This window comes from Camelus bactrianus, chromosome 22, assembly GCF_048773025.1.
Source record: "Camelus bactrianus isolate YW-2024 breed Bactrian camel chromosome 22, ASM4877302v1, whole genome shotgun sequence".
Classification (NCBI taxonomy): domain Eukaryota; kingdom Metazoa; phylum Chordata; class Mammalia; order Artiodactyla; family Camelidae; genus Camelus; species Camelus bactrianus.
The window spans coordinates 14,062,516-14,088,916 of NC_133560.1; the positions used below are offsets into that span (position 1 = coordinate 14,062,516).

A 26,401-nucleotide genomic window follows, 5' to 3' on the forward strand; every position below is an offset into this window, starting at 1 on the left:
CGTGGTGATAATTAAATATTATCCGCCTGTCACTTGACGCACATGTTGTGTGTATTCTCAGACTTTAATGAGCTGATATTTGTCTTCTGTAAGCAAAAATATTTCTTTGAGTGTCTTCTTTTTCAAATTGGGGTGAGCAGTTCAAGTAAAGATCTCTCACTATTAAAAAGACAGTCTGCTTGCCCGGCACGTCTGTCTGAACCGTCTCTGCTACTTCTTACGGGCCCAGGGCAGATGAAGCTTGTCCCTTCAAAGTCTGCCAAGATTTCCAGAAATTAAGTTAGCGGTCACATGGCTGGAGTGTTGGGAGACTCTGAAAGCGACGGGAGTAAGAAGGTAGGAATCCACAAATCATTTTTGTGGGATATCTGAAAGTAGCCTTTCTCATCTCAGCATGAAAGAATCCAGAAAAACATCTCAGTGAAAAATTTCCCCAAGTTTTCCAAGGAATGGTACTTAACAAGAGAAGCTACGTCAGCATCCCCTGGACATTCAACTAGAGATTCAAATTCTTGCACCCTCCCCTCAGGAAAGGGGCCACTGGCTTCGTGTCATCAAGCCGTCCAGGTGGTTTTGCTGTAAGGTAAAGTGTTGGGACTGCTCGTGGCTGGAGGAATCAGAGCTTTGTTCTCTCATGGAGAAAAACTCAGGTTGAAGAAAGCTGTTAAGGGCTTCAAATACCTACATCTGTATTTGTGTTTATATTTATTTCAGCTTAAAATTTTAAAAAAGATCTATCACTTTAAACTGAGATTCGTTTTGTTTTGTTTTTTAAATGTAGGGTGTTCCTAGATGGAGAAATGATTTGCCTCTTCCAGCTTGCTTTGTAAGGGTGCTCTGTTATTTCCTCCATTCATGAGGTTTGTAACAAGTATGTTCACCGCAGCTGCTCCCCAGGCCTGGGCGGCTCCTCCCAGCCACCCACCCGCCCACGGCTGCGGACCCACACAGCTCTCCCCGAGAACTGGCAAAGCAGGACAGAGCCTGGGGGCAGAACTCTCACCCCCACCCCCAAACAAACAGCACAGTGGTATAATTAGTGTGCTGCAGGCCTGGATCTGAGCTGATGAGGAACAACTTTAATATTTAACAATAAACAGCAAAGTGCTGAGCACACCTCCTAGGGAAGTAATTAACCATAAAAAGGATACTCGGCACCGAGGAATCTCCTCCAGAAAAAGAACTCCGTTAACTGTGAATTGCTTACGCCAGGTGAGAGAGAACCGGTGTCTACTCCGCTCGCCTGACATCAGCAACTCTGAATTAACTGGGAGTTTCTTTTTATAAACACCGGGCAGAACCTTTTTTTTCTTGGTGGTTAATTACTTCCTTGGGACGTTGCTTTAATAGTTCCCATAACAAGGCCATTATTGTCTTTAGCATAATCACTGCCTCATTTGCTTCTGTGCCTTGCCTTTCAGATGCTCTGCCTCTGGGTGCCACGTGGGACCCCGAACTGTGCCCAGGGGGGCAGTCCTCAGGCTGGGGACTTGCAGGGTACCTCCTCCAGCTCCACCACTTGGGGAGCTTGGTTTTCTCCAGGTGGGAGCTGGGATGGGGTGGGGCTGGTGGAAGAGGGGCTGGCGGGGTGGTACAAGGCATGTTAGTTCAGGGAGGCCGAGCCCCACTCCCCTGGGTGCAGCATTCCCGCTATTTGCTAAGCTTTCAGCCGCTGACACCAGCCACAGGGACGGAAGCCAGGACAGCAGCTCCCTTCTGGAAGTGGAAGGAGGGACTCTGTGAGCGACTCGCTTTGCTTGGTGAAATCACCAGGGACTGGAAGCAAAAACAGCGAACCTTACCAGGAAAAGTACTGTGAATTTGACTGTCTCTCTTGGAACAAAAAAAAACGTATTATGTAGTTATGCCTCACTTCATTCAAAAATGAATTAAAGTGGCTTCTATTTTGGCTCTGTTTCAGGAAGGTAAGTGAATGAGCGGGAGCTCTGTAAACTGCATCAAGTCCATAAACTTCTTTGATGGGTGTACTCCTATCAGGGTATGCACATGGGTTAATTTGCAAAGTATATACACGTTCCCAGTGCAGTAATAGACTATGGAAATTGCAAAATGTCTCTCGGGAGGATGAAGAAAAATAAAACAGGATGTCTGATGCTTTCAGCCTTCACCTGGGTGGACTGCACCTCACTCTGGATGCCACTGAGGCCGACTCCTTGGGGCCATGAGGGCAAGAGCTGAAATTCCCAGAGCGCAGGGACGGGCACCTATGAGACTATCCACATTTTTGTTCAATAATCAGACTCGTGGATCCTCCCATACCCTGCAACAGCGTCTGCCCTGAGGGAATTCTGACCAGTTAGTAATTTCGGTGGGGGTGCAGCACACACCTGTACTAATGTGAGGGGAGCATGACGCTATTCTCAGGAATCAGGCGGTCCACGTACTCTTGCAGCCCCATCTAATCCCACAGTCTTTGCGCTGCATCAGGGAATAGCACAGAAAAACTCAGCTCAGGGGTTTAGAACAGAGGTCCGCAAACTTTTCCTGTAACGGGTCAGAGAGGCTTTGTCCACCATGTGGTCTCTGTCCAGCTAACCAGTGTTGCCCTCAAGGGCGAAAGCAACTATGGACAAAAACGTAAATGGATAGGCGCGGCTATGTTCCAATAAAACTTTAGATATAGACACTGAAATCCGAATTCCACTTAGTTTTCATGTCTCATCGTATATTCTTCTTTAGATTTTTCCCCCCAGCCATTAAAAATGTAAAAACCATTTTTTGCTTGCAGGTTGGTATGAGAACAGGCAGTGGGTCGGATTTGGCCCCAGGGCTATGGTTTACCAACCACTGGTTAGAGCGTGGACTTTGGAGTCCGGGCGGGGTTTGGGTCATAGTTTGACTTTTGGTGACTGTGCCATCTTTAAAATGTCACTTAATTGCTCTCTAGGTCTCAGTTTCCTCATCTGTAAAGTAGCATCCCAAAGGGCTGTAAGGATGAAGGGACACACTGCTTGTGACATCTTAGCTCAAGGTGAGCACGGACTGTCGTCACTAGCTTATATTTGTCTGTAACTCCCTGCCCTGGAAGGTCTGGCAGGAAGGGGCACCCGGAGGCAGAGCCAGGGCCCGGCCACCTTTCCGTGGTGATGTGTGCTTGAAAATCCGAAGCCAGCACCCAACCCCAGTGCCTCCAGCCCACGTCTCCAGGAAGCACCCTTTGGCCCGAGGCTGTCCGCTCTCGGCTACGTTCGCTTCACAGGAAATGTTACGACAACACTTGACAATAGCACAGGGGAGGTCTTTCTGGACAGAGGGCTCGTGACGACAGTCCACACACAACGCTCTGTTCTTGAGGGGCTAGGAATTAGAAGACGCACACTCACCTCCCTCATTATCCTTGTTATCCGCACAGGAGGTTTCCATGGCAACGTTGCATCCGGGCCCTCTCCAGCCGGTCTGGCAGACACACTGCCAGCTGTTCTGACCCAGTGTGCATCTCCCGTTGCCGTTGCACAAATCGGGGCAGCCATCTGGTTGGAGAAATGGAGAGGATGAGAAAGAGGAACGGGAGGCCGCGCTGGGGCAGCAGGGGAGCCATGCAAAGGGGGAGCAAGGCCATAGGGCAGCCGCTGGGCCAGCCTCACAGTGGGGCCCGTACCTGCCCCGGGAAGAGTCGAGGAAGCAGGCGACGCATGCGTTTGCAAGGCGCAGCAGGGTCCCAGATGCAGAGGATCCCCAATGACACTGACCTGTGCGGAGGGGTCTGAGGCAACCTTCCCAAAGTGGGGAACATTCCAGAAAACTAAAACTAGCCCTGAGCTTACAGCAAGCCCAGTTAGGCTGTTAATTCCAGCTGGTGGCTCAGAATTGATGCTACCTCAAGAAAAATCTTTTCTTTCTCTTTTTTTTAGAAGTGCCTTCTGCAGAAGGGAAAATTCCCTATCAACCCAGGATGGACGCAGAGTGCCCTCCGTCTTTTGGAATTTTAAAGATACATTTACAGGCGATTAGCATGCACTTCTTGTGACCAAGAGCTGGATGGGTCTGCTGGGCTATTTTCCTATTTTTGTAGTACTGAGTTTTAAGGGGCACTTGAAAATGTCAGCTGCTTTTCACTCAACCTATTTATGGCGTGATTTAAAAATACTGCAGGATCTGAAGGCTGTGGAAGGAGTAGGTGCTGAGTGCCATGAATCGGGGAAAGGCAGAGGGATGTTTATGTCCATGGGGAAGGCGGTGAGGTTCGAGCGATCGTGACTTTGTGGTTTTTCTTTTCCTTTTCTTTTTTAGGGGGATGTGTGACATCAGCAGCCTACCTCTTCCCCTAACTGCTCCAGCACCCAAAACAGCTGTAGCAACTACTCTTCCGACCTGAGCTTGGGCAAAGAGAGCCTGGATGAGGAGAGAGAGAAAAAAAAAAAAAAAAGCAGGGGGCAGTACAGAGAGATGGGGAGCGTCTCGGACAGAGAGCCTCTGTCACCCTTTATAATACGTAGAATCACAGAACTGGTAGGATGTGGCCACACTCATGAAACCTACTTGCTGGCAGGAATTCCTACATATGTTTCTATTTTCCTTTCCTTTCACAGCTTTCTTGACGTGTAATTTACATACCATAAAATTCACCTGTTTTAAGTGTACGATGCAATGAATTCTAGTGAATGTACAGAGTTGTGCAACCTACATATGCTTTCCTACTATGTTTAAATACACTTGGTGGGGAGGCATAGCTCAGTGGGAGAGTGTGTGCCTAGCGTGCACAGAGGTCCTGGGTTCAATCCCCAGCACCTTCATTCAAATAAATAGATAAAAACCTTATTACCCGCCCCCAAATATATAAATAAAAGTATATTGAATTCTTAAAAAAAAATACACTTCAAATGACCATTAATTGTCCCTAGAAAGTAACTTTCCTGAATATCTGTCTCTATCTCTCTAATTCCATCTCTACATCCACTCCCATCCCTATCTCCATCCCTTTCTATTTTTAAAACACACGGAGTGCAGGGAGGATTGGGCGGAGGGATGAAGTGCTCTGGAATGATTAAGGTAATTGATTTGAAACCCTTCTGGCCCACGTCTTCTGGGTCGAAAGTGTGCCTCTGCCCCTTCTTCTCTCTCCAGCATTCCAGAGGCCATCACCTGGCATCCTTCCTCTCTCCTCTCGAGTACCCCTTACAAGAATGCCAGTAAACCTAATTTGTGCATGTGGCAGAGGTGGGAATTTAAAGGGCTCCTCCTAAGAAGAAGGGTCTGGAGGGTCCGAAACTGAGTCAAAATTTACTTGTTTAAGGAGTTCCACTCCTCAGTGCTTGTTCCCTCCCATCCTTTCCAGCATGTGGTATGCATTAGGACCAGAGAGAAATGGGTAAGCAACAGAGGAGAAGTCCTAGTGCAGAAGTCTCTGTAAGGAAGCTGAGCTGTCTTGAGAGGAGAAGCGAGGAGACAGTTATCAGGGTTTTTGTTTGTTTGTTTGTTTTTTTAAACCCTGCACAGCCCGGCACTAAATCCAGGATGGAAACAAAGCACCAGTGTCTGCATACCTGGAGAAAGACCTGCGGGTCCCCACACCTATCCTCACACAGCCAAGAGCCACATTTCCATTCCTTTCCTGAGCAAGAAAGGCCCTGTCTGGAAGACCTGCGACTTTTCCCCGATTCATACCGTGAGAGAGGGCTGGGAGGGGAAGCCAGCCCTGGAGTCAGAGAAATGCCACAAGCAATTCTGCAGGAACAAACTGCAACTGGGTAGGAGAAGCCCAAGGGCCACTGCACAGACGCCCAAGGAAAAGCGAGTATCTCCAACCTCCAGCCACCTCCAGCTTTATGATGTCCACCAGCAGAGTTTTGGGGACTGGATCACAGAGAACACACTACATGACAGCCCCACCAGCCTCTGCCTAGCATGGTATCTATCACATATGCTTTGTTATTCAGCTACTTTGAGGTCTCACGTTTGACGAAAATCATGCCCAAAGTCTCAATGGAGCCTCATTGTGTAGGAAGCCCACGACCACGACATAAAATTCAAATCTGCAAAGAACACTAGCATGTCAGTCAGAGATATGCACTCCAAATATGCCTGCTCCCAGACTGAACAAGGCTTCCCCCCAACCTTTTTTCTTTCTCTCTTGTTTCTCCCCCTCCCCCGACCAACTGAAGCGAGATAAACAGACCACAGTAGCGGGTTTTCTCCACATCATAGGAGGACGATGAAAACACGAACAGTGGGAAGCTGGCAAATCTCTGAGAAGTTCTGGGGCAGCTGGGAATTAATGGACAGGACTTTGCTTTTTAGCTTGGAGAGGAAGAAAGCAGCCTCGGGAAGTGCGTGGCGTTGCTAGGCAACCCCAAGCTACCCTCAGCACAAGTTCATTCTGCTGGTGGCCTTCCGAGGAGGTGATGCGTTGTGTTTGTAAAGTGCAAAGCCAGCTTCTGCTTAAGGGAAAACAAAACGTGGGAAGTAATTAGTCTGGAGGGCAAACGGGTATCAGGTGGCAGCCCTTCCCCCGGAGAGGAATCTACAACGGGAGTTGAATTGGGCTTTTGCGCTCAGACTTGGGGATCCAAGAGGTCTCCTGCAGGGCGTCCTCTGGATTTCCAGCCAGCTAGCACTGCTTCTTCCTTGAGTGCCTGCTCTGAGGCCACCGATACAGAAGGCCCTAAGGCACAGCTGTTGGGTTCTTTGTGCAGCTGGAGAGCCTTAGACCAGTGATTCTCAACTGAGGCAGTCTTGTCCCCCATCCCTCCCTCCAGGGGACATTTAGCAACGTCTGGAGACATTTGCGATGATCACCCCTTTGGAAGGATGCTACTGACATCTGATGGGTAGAGGTTGCATAGGACAAGTCCCGCAACAAAGGATGACACGGCCCCCAATGTCAGTAGTGCCGGGATCGAGAAACCCTGCCCTTGACCTGACCTGAAGCTGCATGAGATCTGAGACTCTCTAGGTTGCTGTTGGATCCCAGAGCCTGGCCCAACTTTAGGCACATCGTAGGTGCTTAAATGAATAGAAAACAATCAGGTGGGGCTAGATCATTTCAGCCTGGCCCTTGTCTACAGACTCTCCTGGGAGCTATGAGAAAACAGTGAGGACTCTCTCTCAAAGATCTAAGTCTTCTCCCCAGGGAGAACACTCAGGGCATCTGCGATATCTTGGGCTGGTCTTATCACACTTCCAGTGCCTTTGGTGGAGTGGAAATGGAATCGTCTCCAACACATTTCTATACATAGAATTCCAACCAGTAGGGAAAGAAAAATGCGCTGGCACAGTTACCAGGTACGCAGCCTTTTTACCTTAACAAAAATTAGAGCTGATGCAGAAATTGGGGTTTAAAAAATAAACGCCCCCCCCCCAAATAAAATACAACCAAATATACTGTTACATTCAGATGCCTCCTGAATCTTCAGCTCCAGTCCTCTGAACTCTGGACCTGGATCCCAACTTGCATCTCAGCATCTCCATCTGTTCACTTACAAGCATCTCAAACTCAACAGAATTCAGCTTCTTGATCTTGCCCTCCCAAACTCTGATTCCTTGATCAATGAATGGCACCGCCAGGTACCCCACTGCCCAAGTCTGAAACCTGGGAGTCACTGTTAATTACCCTCCCTGCTCCCACCTCTCTCCTCTCGTGTATCTACTCAACAACCAAGTCCTGCCTTAATTTTCCTCTTTACTATATGAAGCCCTGCTTTCCCTCCCTCCTAAATGTTCTCTGGAATCTGCCCTCCACTCCCACCGCTAATGCCACTGTATTGACCTGAGCCATCCTCATCTTTGGTCTGGACCCCAGTCCAAACCTTCTAACTGGTCTCCTGCCTCCAGCCTTGCAGCATCATCCATTTCTCCCTGCTCTGGACGCCGCTGAAAACACTTCTGTAGCTTTTCATTGTCCCTGGGGGTAAAGTCTGAAGTCCGGAACCTGGCTTCCAGGTCTTACACGAACTGGTTCTCACCACATCCACCTCTCTCAATACCACTTTAGGCTCTGTGTAGACTGAAGTCATTTAGCCTTTACTTTCTCGTCTAACTTCAACCCATCCTTCACCCAAGTCATCCCCAGGGAGCCTTTCCAAAGCTCCCCAACCCAGGCTAGCTACCACTGTCATGGTGCCTTTATCCCATCCTGCCCTGTTCTGCCCCACCTTACCCTGTCCCCTCCTACCCACCACCCCGAGTCACAGCTGCCTGGCTAGCAGCCCTTCCTGAAGACATTTTATTGTCACCTGCAGGAAGACTGTTGTCATAAACGTGCACGTCGTCATTAACTACGGTTTGAACGGGGCCCCTAGAATTGTGCAGACATCTGGGCATTTCTGTTATGATGCAAACCTGTCAGGGCAGGGGCCAAGTCAATCTTGTTCACTTTTGGATTGCCAGTACTCGACACATAGTCAGGGGATGAATGAATGTAGGATTTCCGACTGAAATCAGCATCTCTGATGCCCTTGGCAGAGCGGAAAAGGAACAGTTTCCAAGACTTTTCTACACAGAGAATTCCAAACACACACACACACACACACACACACACACACACACACACACACACACAATCCGTCGACACAGTTACCAGGTAGGCAGGCTTTCTGCTTTAACAAAAATTAGGCACGAGCCAAACATTTGCAGCCCAGTAAAAAGCGGAGCCTGGATGTACTTGAAGCAAGCTATAATTACCATAAAAGGCTTTTCTAAAAAAGCATCCAGGAATGTTCTACCACATGCAGCCATTTCGAGGAAGAAATAAGTGGCTCATACTGTAAAAGGGATGTGGAAAAAGAAGCAGGATTTTACCATTCAACATCAGGCACACCTTAGAAAAGCAGCGAGGATCCGCCGAGATGGGAAGGCAAGGGAAAACCCAAAACAGGCCTCATGTCAATGCAGACAGATGACAAAGAAAGCCGCAGAAGCGACAGATCGGTCCCCGCTTGGTTCAAGAGACCATCAGGGGAGCTGCCGCAGCCTGAGCTAAGCCCCTGTGCAAAGTCTTTTCTGAATCAAGAGGAAAACCTCGGCTTGGTTTGGACTCAGAGTTCTGAGATTAAAACCTGGCTCTGCCTCTTGACCTGGAACTGGTCGATTCACCTCTCACCCCCGTTCAAAAAACTGTATGTCTCGCTAATGAATCTTACTTATTGTCCTTCCCAATAGAATGCAACCCACACAAGAGCTAGGATTTTTGCCTCGTTTGTTCCCTGAGGTATCCTCAGAGCCTAGAAAAATAGCTGGCAGGTAAGAGACATGCAGCCAAGGTCTGTGAATGACTTTACAGGGATGATAGTAACACTTCACTATATACAGAGATCAGAGGGGTTAAAGGAAATGATAAAAGGCTAAGACTTTAGTAGAGAGCTTGGCACATCGTAAATGCTCCACAGATCGAACCCCTTCAGTTGCTCGTGTTGATTTAATTGTCGATGTTACAAATATTAAAACTAGCAGTAGCCTTTTTCTTTGGGGCATAGTTTGAAGGGCAAGGTCATTTCTTTTTGCCCAAGAGTCTACCCTATTTCAAATGAAAAAAACGGAGGTTTCTGGGGGTGTCCTGCGTGCGTGATTATATCACATCATAGGAAATCCTCATTCCTCTTTGCCTGCCCCGCTCCAGGAATCCAGCCATGCCACTACAAGTGTTTTCAGGAAACCCACTTATGCTAAAGGTGATTCTGTGGGGCTGGAGAGTTGAAAGTAAAATACGGGGTGGCCTTTTCTTTGGGGCAGCGTTGTACTTCTGCTTGTAAACTTAATTAGTGAACCCCCCTCCCCCGACTATTTTAAACATCACTATTTTCTGAGAGCTGTGCCTTGGTGGAATTATGGAGCAGACGAAGATTGGAAATACATCACAGAGACTGCCATTGCATTCCAGAACTCTTTTAGAGTTGAAAACAGCTGAGGTGCTGGGGACCAGGGATCACCAGGGCTTTGGTGGCCATTTATACTAAATAGCAGTGGCAAATGTTCAGAGAATTAATCTGGTGTTTCGAGACACTCTGGGGAAAAACTCCAGCTAATTTTAGGAGGCTGCCAAAGCAGCATTCTGGTCCCCAGAACACAGCAAGGCTTGTCCTCTTGCTCATCTGCGTGAGCAGGAGGGAGACTTGTTTCCAGGCACAAACTGGCGTGGACGCTCAGCCACGAACCTGAGCTGGAACAGCTGCCCCTGCTTTGTCAGAGAAGACTCGGAAAACCCGGGGGCAGATGTTCCTCATCGTTGCAGCCGTGTGTGTATGTATTTGAGGGTTTGCATAGGGGCGAGTATGCTGGGGAGGGCGGGCAAGGCCAGTGCTCCTTTCCGTTGTCAGCTGCTCCTTTTTTGCTCGTGAGGCAGAAATCATGCCCCTCCACCCCTGCAGCCACAGGAACAGCAGAGCTTCCATGAGGTGAGACGCATTTGGATCCAGGTATCAAGGCTGCATGTTTCCTGGATGCACCTGGATTCCCACTGATCAGCACCATTTCTGTCTGCCTGGGAAAAGGAAGGCAGTGGGGCTCAGCCTTGGCTTCAGAAAAAAATATAAATCTTATTTTATTTTTTACTGTTTTGGTGCTTCAAGTTCTTACGAATTTTTTTTAAAGTAGAAGATTACGAGGGGAGGAAACTGAGCGCCTAGGTAGCAGTAACTGGGAGGGAACTCCCACGTCAATTACTTAGAGAATTAGGACTGAATCACTGTCACCCGGTAGCACTGGGGTCCGACACAAGCCTGTGCTTTTCGCGGTGGGGAGCCTGCTTTCTTCCCCTGGAACATCACCCTTCTTTATCCAACTTCACCCAGTCAAAGGAGGGCGTTGTGGGTAGCGATGAGCGCATACTGGCGGGTTGCTAAGGCACACGCCAAGTGCAGCCACGCTGAAACCCGCTGAAGATATACCTCGGGTTTCTCCCCCTGCCTGAGATCACAGCAGTGCTTCTCAAGGTGTGTCCTGGCACCAGCAGCAGCAACGTCCCCTGGGAACTTGTCAGAAAAGTACATCCTTGGATGACGTCCCAGACTCACGATGCAGGGCCTCTGGGGGGTGGGGCCCGGCAACATGCGTTTTAACAAGCCCTCCAGCAGGTTCTGACGGCTGCTCTGTGAGAAGCACTGCTTTAGGATGAAGCCCTGACTCCCTAGAAGGACCTCCGAGGCCCTGTGTGACCTGCCCATCTCTCCCCTTCTCATCTGTCACTTGAGGTTCTGCTCTTGGACCTTCAGCCACGCTGCCCTGCTCTGTTCTAGAACGCAGCCTGGACCCTCCTCCTTTTGGGTTTTTGCACATCCCTCTCCCTAAACTCTGCTCCCTGCACTCACCTTGGCTTTCGTCAGTGCCTGTTCAGGGAAGGCTTGCTGACTCCCCAGCTCAGGGCTCCTCCCCCATCACATGACTTCACAGCACCACCTACTCCTTTTAAAATGCTCACCATCTTTCTATTCATCCTTTGTTTACAGCAGTGGATGGGTCCCAACGTGACTGCATGTTAGAAACACTTGGGAGCCTTGAAAAATCTCCATGCTGGGCTGCACCCTGATCAGATCAGAGTCTTTGAGGTTGAGACCCAGGCATCAGTGTATTGATTTCTTGAGCTCCCCAAGTGGTTCCCATGAGCGGTTGAGGTTGAGAACCTGTGGGTAGATGCCCATCTTCCTAAAAGCCTCCAAGCCTCCTGAGGGCAAAGACTCTGACGCTGTTGTACAGGCTGCTTTCCCAGTGCCTGGCATGAAAGGTATTTGTGAAACAAACGCACAGATAAACCCTGTGTTGATCCCACTGCTCCACTGTGCCCTTGACTGGGCAGCCAGGTAAAGGGAAAAAGCTTCCCACAGACCACGTCCCCCAGCCCCGGGATGGACCACACCTCCCCCAGCAGAAGAAACAGCTGGTTTGCGGCACCAGGTCTGAAGCCAAGCTGGTGACGGCGGCTGTGAACAAGTGATACCCATGCCTTTTGACTTGCAGGCAGCTGATGCCTTCTGCCTGAAAGGGACAGGACGGAGCACCCAGCGAGGCAGAGGAGGGGCACGATGGTAGATTAAGAGGGTGACAAGAGTTCCATAAAGGCAGGGATGACAATAATAAGAAAGCCCAGCGGTTTAATTTGGTTCTTGGAGGATAATCAAGTTGTAGCTCATGTGGCTTATTCCCACAGCTGTCCAGCAACTAATGAATGTGGTACCTGCTCGCTATGGAAATAGGGACAAAGGCACGACTTTGATTTCTTATTTGTTGTTTCTAACCATCCAATTTCTACACCCACTGAGCATCCGTATAGCCACAGGAGGGTCATAAAAATACAAATAACACCTAGGAGGCCTGTGGGCACGGACTTGTTACTTTCTACAGGGCTGACGGCTCTCTTTTAACTGGTGTAAAGCCAGGCCAATGATAAATTGCCGTATATATTCCTCTGTTGTTGCCGTTTCCAGCACAACGTTACAAAACGTAAGGAAATCACTAAATGTTTGTTTCTTATAGATGTTAAAAGCGCCGGGCAAAGAATCTGCCCCAGGACCGTAACTCTGGGTTTTAGGAAGCTTTTAATATAATGACAGCAATACATACAGACATGCCTGTGTGCCTGGCACTGTCTCATAGGCCTCCCATGCACTGGCGTATTTAATTGTTACAAGCACCCTATGGCGTAGGTGCTATTATTGTTCCCATTGTACAGGTGAGGAAGTGGAGGCACAGAGAGGTTAAGTAACTTGGCCAAAGTTGCACAGCTGGCCAGGGGTGGAGCCAGGATCCGACGTCAGGCATCAGACGGGCCTCCAGAGTTTCTGCTCTCAAAGAGGGGAGCCAACCATCCCTGTTTGCCCGGGACTGTCTTGGTTTTAGCACTGCAAGCTCTGAGTCCTGGGAGCCCCTTCCGTCCCAGGCCGCCTGGGACATCACCAGGGACAGGGAGCGAGGACTGGGCTCTTCATGGGCGGTCATGGAGGCGAACAGCCCCCACCTCCCCGCCCCCGCCCAAGGGCAAGAGAGAGGGCACAGACTTTTATATCGAGCTACCTGTGGGGGTGTCGGGCCCCCCAGCAGTGCCTGCTGCCTGCTTGGGCCAAGGCCCCTGGGCAGCCCAGGAACCGCGCGGCACTACAGAGGCGGAGGCAGTGGGCTCTGAGTCCAGGCTGCCTGAGTTCAGTTCTCGGCTCCACCCCTTGGCTGCATAACCTTGGGCCCAAAATTGCAAGCTCTTTGTTCCCTTAGGTTCTTCATCTATGAAACCAGGGCAATAAGAGTATCTATCCTAGAAGGTTGTTGGAGTTTCAAAGAGAATACACGTCACACACTTAGCATGACTGTTAATGCGTACTGATGCACATAAAGCCAGCTGACGTGTGAACCACACGTACACACGCGCACAGTAAATGTCCCAGAACTGACAGCTCTTCTTACTACGGTTGTCATTAAAAGTAATCTCACATCGTAGCAGCAGGGTCTTGTGTGGCTTAGGAGAGCTTTTGGTTTGCACTTGAACTGGCGATGGATGGGGAGGGAGTATACATACACGAGACCGGCACAGGCAGCAGAGCACAGACCCCAGGAAGGAGCCCTCCAAAGACGGAGAGAGAAATGAGAAAAGCGAAGTCATTTCCCAAGAGCTCCATGAGGAAGACCGGCACGTACTGGGCGAGACACGTTATCTACAGACTCCCCCTTAAAACACAGGAGGCCTGTGAGAGGAAACGGAAGGGCCCCACGGCTCAGCCTTCTCATTCAGGCTCCAAAACAATGTGTGTCCGCAGAGAGGAGGGGTCTGGCTGGGGTGTGGAAGGGGAGCCGCGGGGCAGGGGAGTGCCAGGTCCCCTCAGCAGTGAGCGCACCCCGCCGGACCGGACCCCGTGCCACCTGCGCGCGCAGACCAGGGGCTCAGCGCGTCACCTCCTCGTTATTCTAGGGGGCCATTTCAAGTATGACTGTGACCATCAGTTGTGGCTGAAAACTCCGAAGCTCAGAGAGGTTAATTAATTTGCCCAGGGTCATATTCATGGCAAACGGTGGCTTGAGGGTTTGAACCCAGGCCCGTCCAACTCTGAGCCCCTCTAACTGGGTACGGAGGAGCCTGCAGGGAGAAGGGGCCTCGGAACACCACACTTCTTGCTTTGACTCCTTGCTTCCTGGCCCATCTTCTGATTTTAACTTCATTTCCCACCGAGATTTCCCTTGAGGGGGAGAACACGCTGAGGTGGAGATGTGGGTTTTCTTAGTGTGGATTCATGAACAGCCATTTGGGGTTTACAGGGTTTCGAGTGTAAGGGAGTGTGTGAATACAGCCATGGTGGAGTCTCTGAAGCTGAGAAGTGGACAGTGTGCCATGAAGAAAATCCTGCTGCGTGCCCTCCTGCCTGAGGGGTTTGCAGGTCCCCAGGAGCGTGTGGCCCTGGGTCTCCTGCTTTACCCCCACCCTTGTGTCTAGTGTGTGGGAATCAGGGAATGAAAGGATTTCTACAGGAGAAATTCCAACCCAACAGCAAGTACCTGTGGAGTTGTTACAATATGCCAATTTCTGGAAGAAACTAATGAGTTCATTCTTTCATTCGTTCCATAACTATCTGCTGAGTCTCTACCAAATGCCAAGTACTTCCTAGACGCAGAACAGAAGAGACAAAGTCGTGTTCTCAAAGACCTTACAACCTATTCAGGGGAGATCCATAGAAAACAAGTGAGAAATTAACAGTGTGTCAGATGGTGATAATTGCTAGGTGGAAGAATAAGACGAGGAAGGGGGATCGTGATGGGGGTGGTGTGTGATGAGGATTGCTGTTGTGTATGGGGTGGTCAGGGAAGTTCTTGCTGATAAGGTGACGTTTGAGTGGAAAATCTTAAGGAAAGGAGTCGGGGATTCATGCCAATGTCTAGGGGAACCATAATCCAGGCAGAAGAAACTGTACGTGCAAAGGCCCTGAGGCAGAGAGTGCCTGGGGTACTGGAGGGACAGCAGGGTGGCTAGTGTGGCTGGAGCAGAGTGAACAAGGGGACAATGTGAGGACAGGGCAAGGGGTGGGGCCAGGTCCTTGTAGGACCTCACAGTTTACTCTGAGGATAATGGCTTTATTCCGAGTGAAAAGCGCCACTGGGGTATTTTGAGAAGAGGAGTGGCCTGACCTGACTTGAAGTTTTAAAAGATCCCTTTTTGCTGGGGATGGGGCAAGGGAAGACTCTGGGAGGCTGGCCAGGAGGAGGCCACAGGGATAGTCTTGGTAAGCCATGGTGGTGGTGGGGGCAGAGCACAGAGGTGACCGGCTACCACGGCTCCCTGCGGCATGGTTCATTCTCTAGGGGTGTAGGGTTCCCTACACATCCCTTCCAAGGAATGAATTCTAAGACACAAAAGCAGAGGATAAAATGCACTGCCCATAAAATAGTGCTCTGGTTGATGCAAAAAAATTAAACTTCTCATGGGAGTCAGCAAACAAATGGGGTTGAGGAGGCTGGATTTTGCCCTGATTCTACCCTCCTGTCCAAGTTGCTTTTCCTTATTAAAGATGACACGCAGAGGTAAAAGGAAAGGGCATCATGAGTGGAGGAGAGCAGAGAACCACGGGGTCTCCCAGGCCCCGGCCCTCGGCTCCGGGTGGATGGTCTAAGGTGGAACAGCTCCAGCAAACGAACTTCCTGACTTTCTTAACATGATGACTTCAGACCGCAAGGCCGCACGCTTTCTGCCAGCTTTGTCTAGTTCATCTTGGCATCAAGACCTCTCTGGAACACCCCCAAGCACCCTCCCAGATTAGTACTCCTGGACTTTAAACCCCTTTGCATTCTGTTTATGGCTGTGGGTCAGCTTGATGCACCTGAATTGTGGCACTCAAACGCACTTAGAAAAAGCTACCTCCATCCACCCATCCATCCATGCATCCATCCGTCAGCTATCCATTATCTGTCTGTGTCTGTCTGTCTGTCTATCTATCTAATCTATCAATCAACCTATCTTTCTATTTGTTGATCTATCAAGACTCGCCTACCAAACAATCTCTCCAAAATCCCTGAAGGCTCGTTCTCAAAACACTGCATATCAAATGACCTCATACAGTAACCGTATTTTATGTTGTTTTATGTTACTTTCTGCCTGGTACCAAAACAATGAAACCACTCCATCTCTTCTGCGCTCCTTCACCTCCTTCCTCTCCTCTGCTGACACAGCGTCTCCCAGCCCTGCCCTAACTCACGAATCCAGCGCCTCCGTCGTCGCCCCTTCCCATCCGCGTGGCCCAGGTAACCCTGAGTCGTCAGGGATGTATCAGGCTCTTCTGAAACCCTATCTGTGTGTAGTGTTCCAGCCCTTTTCTTAACACAGTTTTTAGCTGATCAAGGACTTGGCGGGTAGTCGCTGGGCACGGTAGGGTCTTTATCAAATTTTGCAGTCAGTCTGGATCCCTCAAAAGGTGCACTTACGTGTGGCGCGGTGTGAGGAATGCAGAGACTTCTTTTCTGAGAGGAGAGAAAGGTTGTCAGAATTGCAGCAATCTGGCCTCTGCTACTGTCAGCTGCTATTCTTCAGTTTTGCATAATGAGTGTGCCCTTAGGAAGGCAAGAGCTTCCTCTCGGAAATCCTCTCATTTACAGAGAAACAAAAATCCCTCCTTTCAAATGCATTTTAAACATGCAAAACAGCAGTGTGTTTCTGCTAAGTCACATCTCAGCTAAATGGATAATTGAATGGTGAATGGGAGTTGCTACTCAGCTGCTAACCTGCAGGGTTTCCACGCATACACACTCCCGCAGTGCAGCAGAGCAATCCCCGGGAGGCAGAAAGCATGACTGATTTTTCCAATAAAGCTCCAAAAATCGATAATCCTTGTAGATGGAACGCACACGTCTCTAACCATCTCAGAGTTTCATCTCCCTCTGCTCGTCCCCCTAAACAAGCCTCTGTCTTTACCCTGGCACATGTTCCCAATTCTGCGCCACCAGGATTTAGCCCGAGTTCTATTCAGTTCTGCTGAACGGACCTTTTAGTGAGGCCCTGCAATGCGTCTTGATTTAGAGATGCTTGGGTTTTATGTGGCTCTGGGAAATGTTGTTTAGCTTTTCCGGAGCTCCAGTAAGTTCTGATGTATGGCTGTGCATGCCTGCATGATTAATGTCACACGCAAGGACTTGGAGCTTTCAGAGGTCACCCTGTGTGTACTGAATAATACAGCACAGATCCAAAAATACGCTTGGATGAGAAGCCTGGCTCCACACGAGTACAAGTGCATCGTCTGCTTTAGTCGACATTGCCTGAGACCCAGCACCTCTCACTGTGCTGCTGAGGACAGTCCCTTCTCCAAAACGCATCTTAAAGATAAAACAGTGTGAGTGAAAAATACTGCAAGCCATGTCAGTAAACAAAGAATGCTGAAGCCATCAAGTCATCAGCCGCTGCCACCACCCCCCGCCGCAGTGAGGACCAGCCCACAGCCCCACCTCTGCAGCCTGAGGGGACTCAGAATAAGAAAAGGACAGGATACTGGCCCTAGGTAGCTAGGTGCTTGTCAAAGGAGTGAATTCAATGAGCCCAAATGCTTGCTTCCTCCCATACATAGAGTAGCGCTAAATTCTTTAACTTGAGATGCCTGGTTTTCTTTAGTCAACAAGTAATCTTTTCAAGTTCTGACTACCTGGTCTTTGCTGTAAAGCTCCTATATATCCTAGCTCCTCCCCTACCTCTTCGGAGCAGTCCCTCAGAGCCATCTGAGAGGCTGCCATCCCGGCTAGAGTCCTCCCGCCGAATAAAAATATAACTCTCAACTTTTAGGCTGTGCATTTATTTCAGTCGACAACAGGAACCATTTTGGTTTCTTGGTGATTTCTCTGAGAAATATCACAGGTACCAGAATAAGTAAAAATGCTGGAAAAACTAGAAGGCTGCTATGCTAGTCCCTGACGGGCCTTCCACGTTGCAGGCAGCCAGACCACGGTGTGAAGCAAATTAAGTGTCCATGCAAAATATGCTATGGTGTGCAATGCTGTGGTTGAGAATTTCAATGCACCGAAGTCACACGATCCGAAACGATGGTTCCCACAGCAACTATAACTCAGCTCTCTGGTGAATACAAAATTAACTTTATTGCAAAACATGCTGTTCAATTTACGCCTTAATATAGTCATGGCAGAGTTACAGTTGCTGTAAGAACGCTAACTCTGAATTGTTTTGAATAATTAATTTAATGAAAAGTTGGTGGAAATGTGAACTCTGACAGAAAGTCAACGGAAATTTAGGGAAGTTGGCCAATTACGCATGTGCTGGGGGGCAGTGAGTCACTTCTACAACCTGAGATAAGTGAGGGCGCCCTTTGGCCTGGGGGCACTGGTAAAGCCAAGAACCCCAAGCATACTAATGCCCCCCCCAACCCCGGCCATCACTGAAGAGACGCTTCTGCAGGAGATACCTTGACCAGTAGGTGAGGGGTGGCTCCCTGATGCATCACTCGCCTTCAGGTAACCCTCTTGCTGCAATTACTGGGGGTCAAAGCAGGTATCAAAACAGTGTAGTGGTTACGCCTGGTCTCTGTTAAGTAGCCCTGGGTTTAGAACTCACTTCCCCATCACTGACAGTGAGGACTTACTCTGATTGTTCAACTTCTCTGAGTCAGTTTTCTCACGTATACAATGCTGATGACAATGGGTTCCACCCCACAAAACTGATGTGAGGATTTTTTTTTCCAATTATTTCTACATTGATTTTTGGGGTTTTTTTGGTGGGGGAAGGTAATTAGGTTTGTTTGTTTGTTTATTTATTTAGAGGAGGTACTGGAGATTGAACCCAGGACCTTGTGGATGCTAAGAAAGCACTCTACCACTTAAGCTATACCCTCCCCCTGATGTGAGGATTTGATGACAGAGGATACATTAAGAATTTAGCTCTGGGGTTGGCCAAGGTTATGGTCAGTGCTTGACAACTATTAGCTATGATCTGAAACAGGAATTCAGTCAGTCTGCAAATTCAAAGCATATATACATCATCAGCTATGTGGCCCGTCTCCTTATTTCAACCCAAACTGATTAAATGTAAGCCTCAGTCAGCAGGCAGTGGGCAGAGGGTAGGGGGTGGGGGATGAAGGCAGAAGCGGGAATTGGCAGAAAACTTCCTAAGCCACGTGCGTTCAGCAAAGATGCTTGAGGCCACTCCTACGGCGGTTCTAGAAACAAACCCATCCACTGTCTCTTCTACCAGAGAAACATTTCTCAGCTTTTTTTTTTTTCCGTATAAATTTTTTTTTTAGAACTTTTCCTTCTAATTCCTCTCCCCATTATGAAATGTTAACACCACAGATACACTCTATAGATCTGTTTACTTACTGCATATGTATAAATACGTATCTGTGTTTTACACATACAGAGTAAGATTTTTTTCACACCCGCCCAAGGAGCCACTCTGCACTCTGTTGGGGGTGACTCTGCCCCAGTTCCAACGTATGTGCTAGATGGCAGGCCAGCAGGTCCCTGTGTTCAAGCCCTCATGCTCCGCAACTCAGGGGGAACCCTGCCTTCATTCCCTTTGCTTATTCCTCCTTTGAACCCAGCTCTCAGCTTCTAACAAACGGGCTGTTCTGACAGCTAAGCAACACAGTGTTTTTTAAGCTACTTCATGGTGGTTCCTCACTGTTGCCTCCCCAACTGTTCTCCTCGGGTGCGATGTGGCTTCTCTTCTGAAATGGCTGAGAGGGTCGCGCCCAGCGAATCCCAAGCCAGCCAGCCCCCACCGAACACCTGCTGGCTTCCTGCTCAAGGCAAGTGATCATTTCAGGCTCTTTCTAGTTAGCACTTTGGCTGCTGGCTGCCAGGGTTGACCAACCCAAAGGAACCCGCCCTGCTAGAGGGCATCTTTCTTGGGAACCACTGTCAGGGTTTTAATAAGAAGGGGTGAAGCCACAGCCTGGGAGGAAAAACAAACGAAAAGCAACCCCCCCAGCAATGTGCACTGCTAACTTCTGAAGTCATTCCCAATGTGGCTTTGACTTCCTTCTTTCTGTATCAGCCTTGTGCTGTTTTCAGGGACTCTGCCTCTTTTGCCTTGAAGTCTTGGCTGGTGGCTTTTTACCTCTCCGCAATCAGTAACATTTTAACGTCTCCTAAAAGACACAATTTTATAATACTGTAATCATTTGCTTTTACTGCTCAGAAAATATTTTAAAGTTGCATTACTTAGTGTAACCCTGTCTCCCTGGTGATGGGTGCAGAAATTTACATGCCAAGGTAAAGCCATCCCAGTAAACTGAGATCCATGAGATGCATAGAAAGTGCCCTGTTGGTCTGGCCGGGTATTAACTCAACCTGGAATTCCATCTCAGCTTCTTCTGAAACCTGAGCAGAAACTCCAGGGGGCTGAGCTCTCTGCTGACCAGTGCGTCTGCCCTCCTGAGCCTCCCTGAGTTGCACTGTTTGCCTTCAGGGGTTAATTTGACCAGAAGGCCAGTTCAGCCAGGTAGGCTCGAATTTGAGGGCAGACCCATGGTGACGATCACCTGTGCTGTCATTCTATGCACTGGACCACAGGGCACTTTGGGCTTTACAGGATGTCAGTGGCTACCCTGATTTTTCTGAACTTCTACAATATCACCCTGAGGCTTTTAAGACAGAAATGTCTCCAACATGGTACCCCTTTAGCTCCCCCAAAGGTATGTGTCTGTGTTCAAAAAATACAAATGATGATTTGTCTGGATGATATTTTGAGAGGCATTATGAATGGAGATAAAGAATAGCCTTGGCTAGAATTAGAATGGCCATCATTCAAAAGTCCACAAATGATAAATGCTGGAGAGGCTGTGGAGAAAAGGGAACCCTCCTACACTGCTGGTGGGAATGCAGTTTGGTGCAGCCACTGTGGAAAACAGTACGGAGATTCCTCAAAAGACGAGGACTAGACTTACCATATGACCCAGGAATCCCACTCCTGGGCATATATCCAGAAGGAACCCTACTTCAAAAAGACACATGCACCCCAGTGTTCATAGCAGCACTATTTACAATAGCCAAGACATGGAAACAGCCTAAATGTCCATCAATAGATGACTGGATAAAGAAGATGTGGGATATTTATACAATGGAATACTATTCAGCCATAAAAACCGACAACATAACGCCATTTGCAGCAACATGGATGTCCCTGGAGAATGTCATTCTAAGTGAAGTAAGCCAGAAAGAGAAAGAAAAATACCATATGAGATCACTCATATGTGGAATCTAAAAAAAAAGAACATAAATACAAAACAGAAACAGACTCATAGACATAGAACACAAACTTGTGGTTGTCAAGAGGGCGGGGGGTGGGAAGGGACAGACAGAGTTCAAAATTTGTAGATACTGATAGGCATATGTAGAATAGATAAACAAGATTATACTGTATAGCACAGGGAAATATATGCAAGATCTTGTGATAGCTGACAGTGAAAAAGAATGTGACAATGAATACATGTATGTTCACGTATAACTGAGAAATTGTGCTCTACACTGGAAATTGACACAACATTGTAAAAAGACTATAACTCAATAACAAAAAAAAGAAAAGAAAAAAGAACAGCCTTGGCTGACCTTTGCAAGTGTCCATTCTGAATAGCCACATGGAATGCAGAAGTCAATTTCTCCCAAGGCAGCAAAAAAGCCATTTCTTTATATGTTCAGCTGTACGCAGGTATATAAAGAAATCGCTCTTTTCTTCTACATACTTTAAACATATTCAGCATTGATTCTGACCTACTGGGACGAGCTACAACATCATAGTTAACGCGGGATGCTTAATCGACCGTGGCTCAGACTAGATGGACAAGGGATTTCCAGTGCTTTTCTGTGGGGTCTTTAAAATGTTCATCCCTGGAAAAGACGTTTTTTTTTTTTTTGTTTGTTTGTTTTTTTTTGACTCTAAAGAAGAGTGCCCTGATTTGTAGGATCCGACGGGAAGCTGGTGGGTATGACAGCCCTTGTAGCTCCAATGTCAAATGAGCCTACTAGTCTCCCTCACACATGCATTTAAAATGGCCAGGTGTTCCTCTGGTTCCGCATCTGCCTCTGAAGGATGTTGATGGCATGCTCGCATGCAGAGAATGTGAATGATCGCAGCAGACTATCATGCCGGGAGCTGTTCCCAGGAATCAGTAGCCTGACTGGAGATCATTTGGAAGGAAGAGCAAGGCAATCTAGAAAATGCAGGATACTTGTGCTCTGCTGCCCTGGGGTAAAGATCAACAGGTTTACACTGCTGCACTGGAGTCTCCTCTCGGGGTCATGCCTGCAAAGCCCAGGGAACCCCCCTGAGTAGAGGCAGGACAGAGAGCGCACATGCCCACATATGTAGCCAGGGGGTGGGGGGAGAGGGGCTGGGCAGGGGGATGGTGTGGGACAGCCCTTGAACCAGTCACAGAGGAGAAATGATGACAGTGACAGAGCTCCACTCACTGCTGGTCAGTGTGACTTTCTTGGCTCTTCTCCCCCAGGCAACCCAGAGATCTCTGCACTGCTCTGGCCCTTGTCTCTGTCTTTCCCCGTTAATCCACTGTGGCCCAAGACAGGGCATGCACGCCAGCTCTGTAAGGAAGGACTTCTCCACCACTGCAATTCTATCAGACTAAGGAAGAGGAAGGGACACAGGGGCCCCAAGCAGCATGAATTACTTAGACACTGTTAGTAAAATACATGCCCTCCAGAATCCTGAAGATTCCCATTTGGAGTTTCTAGGTCTTGAGCATTTGCAAAAGTAACGTTTCAGAGCATGGCATCAGACCACTGACCACTGCAGAGACGTGCTGGCATGGGTGAGGATGTACCATGCTGGGCCTGCCGAGAAGTCAGATGGGCGCACGCACACGCATGCACACGCAGACGTGCACACACTCACACGCACGACAGGAGTTAGTTCCTAGCTCGGCTGGCCTGTCTCGTCGAGATCTGGGGCTGAGCTGGAGCAGATGGGAGGAAGATGAGCCAGAAAGGGCAGCAGAGGAGGCAGGAATGGATGCTCTGCCCACGTGCCTTAAATGCCGTACATGCCGATTGTGTAGACCATGGATTTAAACCAATGAGTCACCCTAGCTGCCTTGGGTAAAACACTTTCTGGTGCTACTCATTGTGCGTTTGGGGGCAATGGCCCCCTGCCTGCCTCACAGGCTTCTCATGAGGTTGACTGAGGCAACACAAAGTCTTTTGAGCTCCTTGGAGAAAATTCACCATGTAAGTGCCAAGTGTCACCATTATATCATGGGAATGAGACTCCCATCAGTTTAAACCAGTCACCAGGAGAGTTGGGGCATCCAAGAAAAGCAGCCAAAGCTGTCCTCGTCTCAACCCAGGCAAATGATGTTTCCTCATTCAGCACTAACCTTGCACTGGAGGGGTCAGTGGCCACAGGTGGGTGCCCTGTTTGGCCCCTGGTCTTGTCTGAATGGCCTGCACATCATTTTCATACATTTTGACTTGCTTGCCAGTATTTCAAGGTTGGGAGAGCGTGCACAGCCATGCGGATCTCTGGCTTCCATAGAAGAATTGGAAAATTTGGCAAAACTAGGCTGGCACTTCTGCACCGCCACATTCAGCTGGCGGTGCGTCGTGTCTGCCCTCCATAGGTGGAACCTTCCCATTCCAGATTATTACCCCTCCCTGCTGTTTTACACCCTATTTAATGCCCTCACGTACACTGGCCTTGCCTCACCCACAGAGGGGTATTTGAGTTTACAACTCTTTCTACAGGTTTTGCCCTCCGTCCCCTTCCCACAGTCAACAAAGATGCTGAATTCACAGTGCCCTCATTATCCAAATCCAGGCTAACTCCCCCAACAGAGGAAAGGACCGTCTAACCAGCTCCTGCCAGGGAGAACTGAGAAGAGAACCTGGTTACTCCCACCCCCTCCCCTGACTAGTAATTCCACCTGAAAACCCCACGGTTTTCTTACTTAAGAGATGTCCAAGCAGTCATCCAACTAAATTAGATTATAAGCATCCAACGGTTTTCCCAATACATAAAAGTATAGACATTGCTACGAGAAGATGAGATTTAATTAATGAGTGTTATTTAAAGGAACAAGTTGTGCCTTAGACAGAGGATTAAAAGATAAAAAAGGATAGGAGGGAAAATCAAATTTTAATGAGTTGCCTTCTTCATTTGATTTGACTAAATGTCTTCTGTTGTTGAAAATATTAACACTTATGAGGGAGTCGTTTGAGTGTAGCCACATGGTTTGATACCTGACTGTTTTCTTTCATATAATTACATTGTGTTACAAAGGAATTTAAGCTACCACTTGAAGTTTAAAGCTTCCAACCTTACATGGATCTCCTTGGAAGGCTGTGAGCAAGGGATGGGGTTGAAAAGTAAATGTATATGAGAAATCGACACATTGTAACTGACTATACTTCAATTAAAAAAGGAAAAAAAGTAAACATAAAAACCATTGACAGAAACACCAGGAAGGGTGTCGCGTTAGGAAACGGCCAAGTTTCCTGCGACCACAAAGGCAGGGGAAGTCTGGAGTTCCTCAGGTGGTCGTCTGCCCCTCTGCAAATCAATTCTCTCTCACCTCGGCCGCCCCAGGGGCTCACCTGGAGGAGAGGAGGGGAAACTCCTGAGGCTGTCAGCATGCAGCAGGTGCTCCATAAATGTTTCATGAGGAATGAATGAATGAATGTGGTTGCCATTGCTCAGCTGGATCCAGAGAGAGGAAGTGTGGACCCCAGGCGTGGCCCGCGGTGATACACACGTGGCTCTCCTGTTTCCATGTCTAGCACCCGCGTTCCTGCAGCTGGCAGCCAGGTCCTCACTGGGCCTTTTCTAACTCCCTCCTTGCTTTTTACATGTGGTCCCTGGGTTCTCCCTTCTTTTTTTTTTTTTTTTTTCAATTGAAGTTTAGTTGATTTACAATGTTGTGTTAGTTTCTGGTGTACAACACAGTGATTCAATTATATATCTATATACTTATATATAGATATAAATATCTATAATAATATATATATTCATTTTCATTATAGGTTATTACAAGATATTGAATGGCGTTCCCTGTGTCATATATACATTAGGACCTTGTTGTTTATCTCCTTTATATATAGTAGTTTGTATCTGCTAACCCCAAACTCCTAATTTATTCCTCCCTCCCCCTTTTCCCTTTGGTAACCAAAAGTTTGTTTAAAGGATCAGAATTCAGGTGTCCCTGTAAGAGTGAAATAAGAAGACGGGCCCAGACACCTGGGTTAACACATGAGGTTTACTGCCCTAAATTCTGGGGGCTCCTTTCCATGCATAGTTGTAGACCACCTTACTGCTTCCTCAGCTGCTCATTCCGTGAAGACATGGTGTGGAAACTACAGGAAAGCCACAAAGATGTGGTGTCTGTGACTTTTAAACAAACATTCATGGAATATCAAGCACTGTGTTAAGTGCCTCATGTATAAGCGCAGCCCTCACAGCAGTAGGACAAGGGTATCATTACTCCCCATTTACAGATGGGAAAAACTGAGGCTCACTGGAGATACAGAGATTTCCAAAGGTCACACCCAGCTTGCAACGGATGGAGGCTGGATTTGAAGTCAGGCTTGTCTGATTCATGCATTCAATCCTTTTTCTGCGTATTTCCTTACACCAGCCCCACCCTGCGAATGCACGGTAACTACAACAGCAAAGCACAGCCGATGCGCGTTAACAGCAAAGAGGAAAGACGTTACATTCTATCGACAGAACGTGGGAGCTACTGTGAGTCTGGTGAGGGTGTTGATGTGTATTATGTGTTTCAAGCTGTTTAATTCTGGGTAGGCTGTTTTCGGGCGCGAGGCTTTTCAATGATATGATAACATTTCCTGTATCGGACCCCCAGAGAGCAGGTCTGGAAGTGAAAGGATCCAGATCTTTCTTGGCCCCATGAAATGGAAAGAAACAGTTAAATCAGTTCATATTCAAAGGATGGTGAGAGGTTGATAGCAACATGCTTCAGGGACCGACCTCGCCTTGCCCACACTCCCTGGATGAATAGGCAACAGCTAGTTTCTCTCACCACTTCTGTTGTCTTCAGTCTCTCTCTCCCTGTTTGTGTTCTCATCAATGACACTCGGCCTTCCTGGGCTCACATACACCTACCGTGGAGAAACAATCTCACTGTCTATCGCCAGGATGCTCTCTGCAAAGCCAAGCCACCACTTTGAGTTTTGTGTCATTAGAGAGCTTTGGAGGCAGCAGTGTGACCAGTGACCAACAGCTTGTTAATGTGTTGGAATCAAATCAGGTACAAATTGTCTCCTCTGTGTTTGTGAGGTGGTTATTTTACAATCTTTGGGGGCGTCTATCCCGCTGACACTATTTCTAGACAACCAGACAGGGCAGTCTGGCAATCCCTCTTGAAGTTAAAGCATAATTTTTAAAAATAAAGAAATTGAATTCACACTTACCAGAGCCCATCACTCTGCCTACAGCTTTAGACAGATGACCCTTCGGGGCCAAGCTCCAACCAGCGTCATTGCTAGTTTGACCAGGTGCCCCTGTGGCTAAACTTGC

General features: G+C 48.3%; 1 protein-coding gene across 7 annotated transcripts in view; it reads right to left on the reverse strand.

Annotated features, from left to right (window-relative positions):
• The window catches only part of TENM2 (teneurin transmembrane protein 2), a 404,559-nt gene that overhangs the window by 94,693 nt on the left and 283,465 nt on the right, over positions 1-26,401 (reverse strand). For all 7 annotated transcript variants that reach the window (XM_074350320.1, XM_074350321.1, XM_074350315.1 and 4 more), the window contains one exon: positions 3,345-3,491. In XM_074350320.1, coding sequence (XP_074206421.1) covers positions 3,345-3,491 — 147 coding nt within the window. The remainder of the gene's footprint in view (positions 1-3,344; positions 3,492-26,401) is intronic.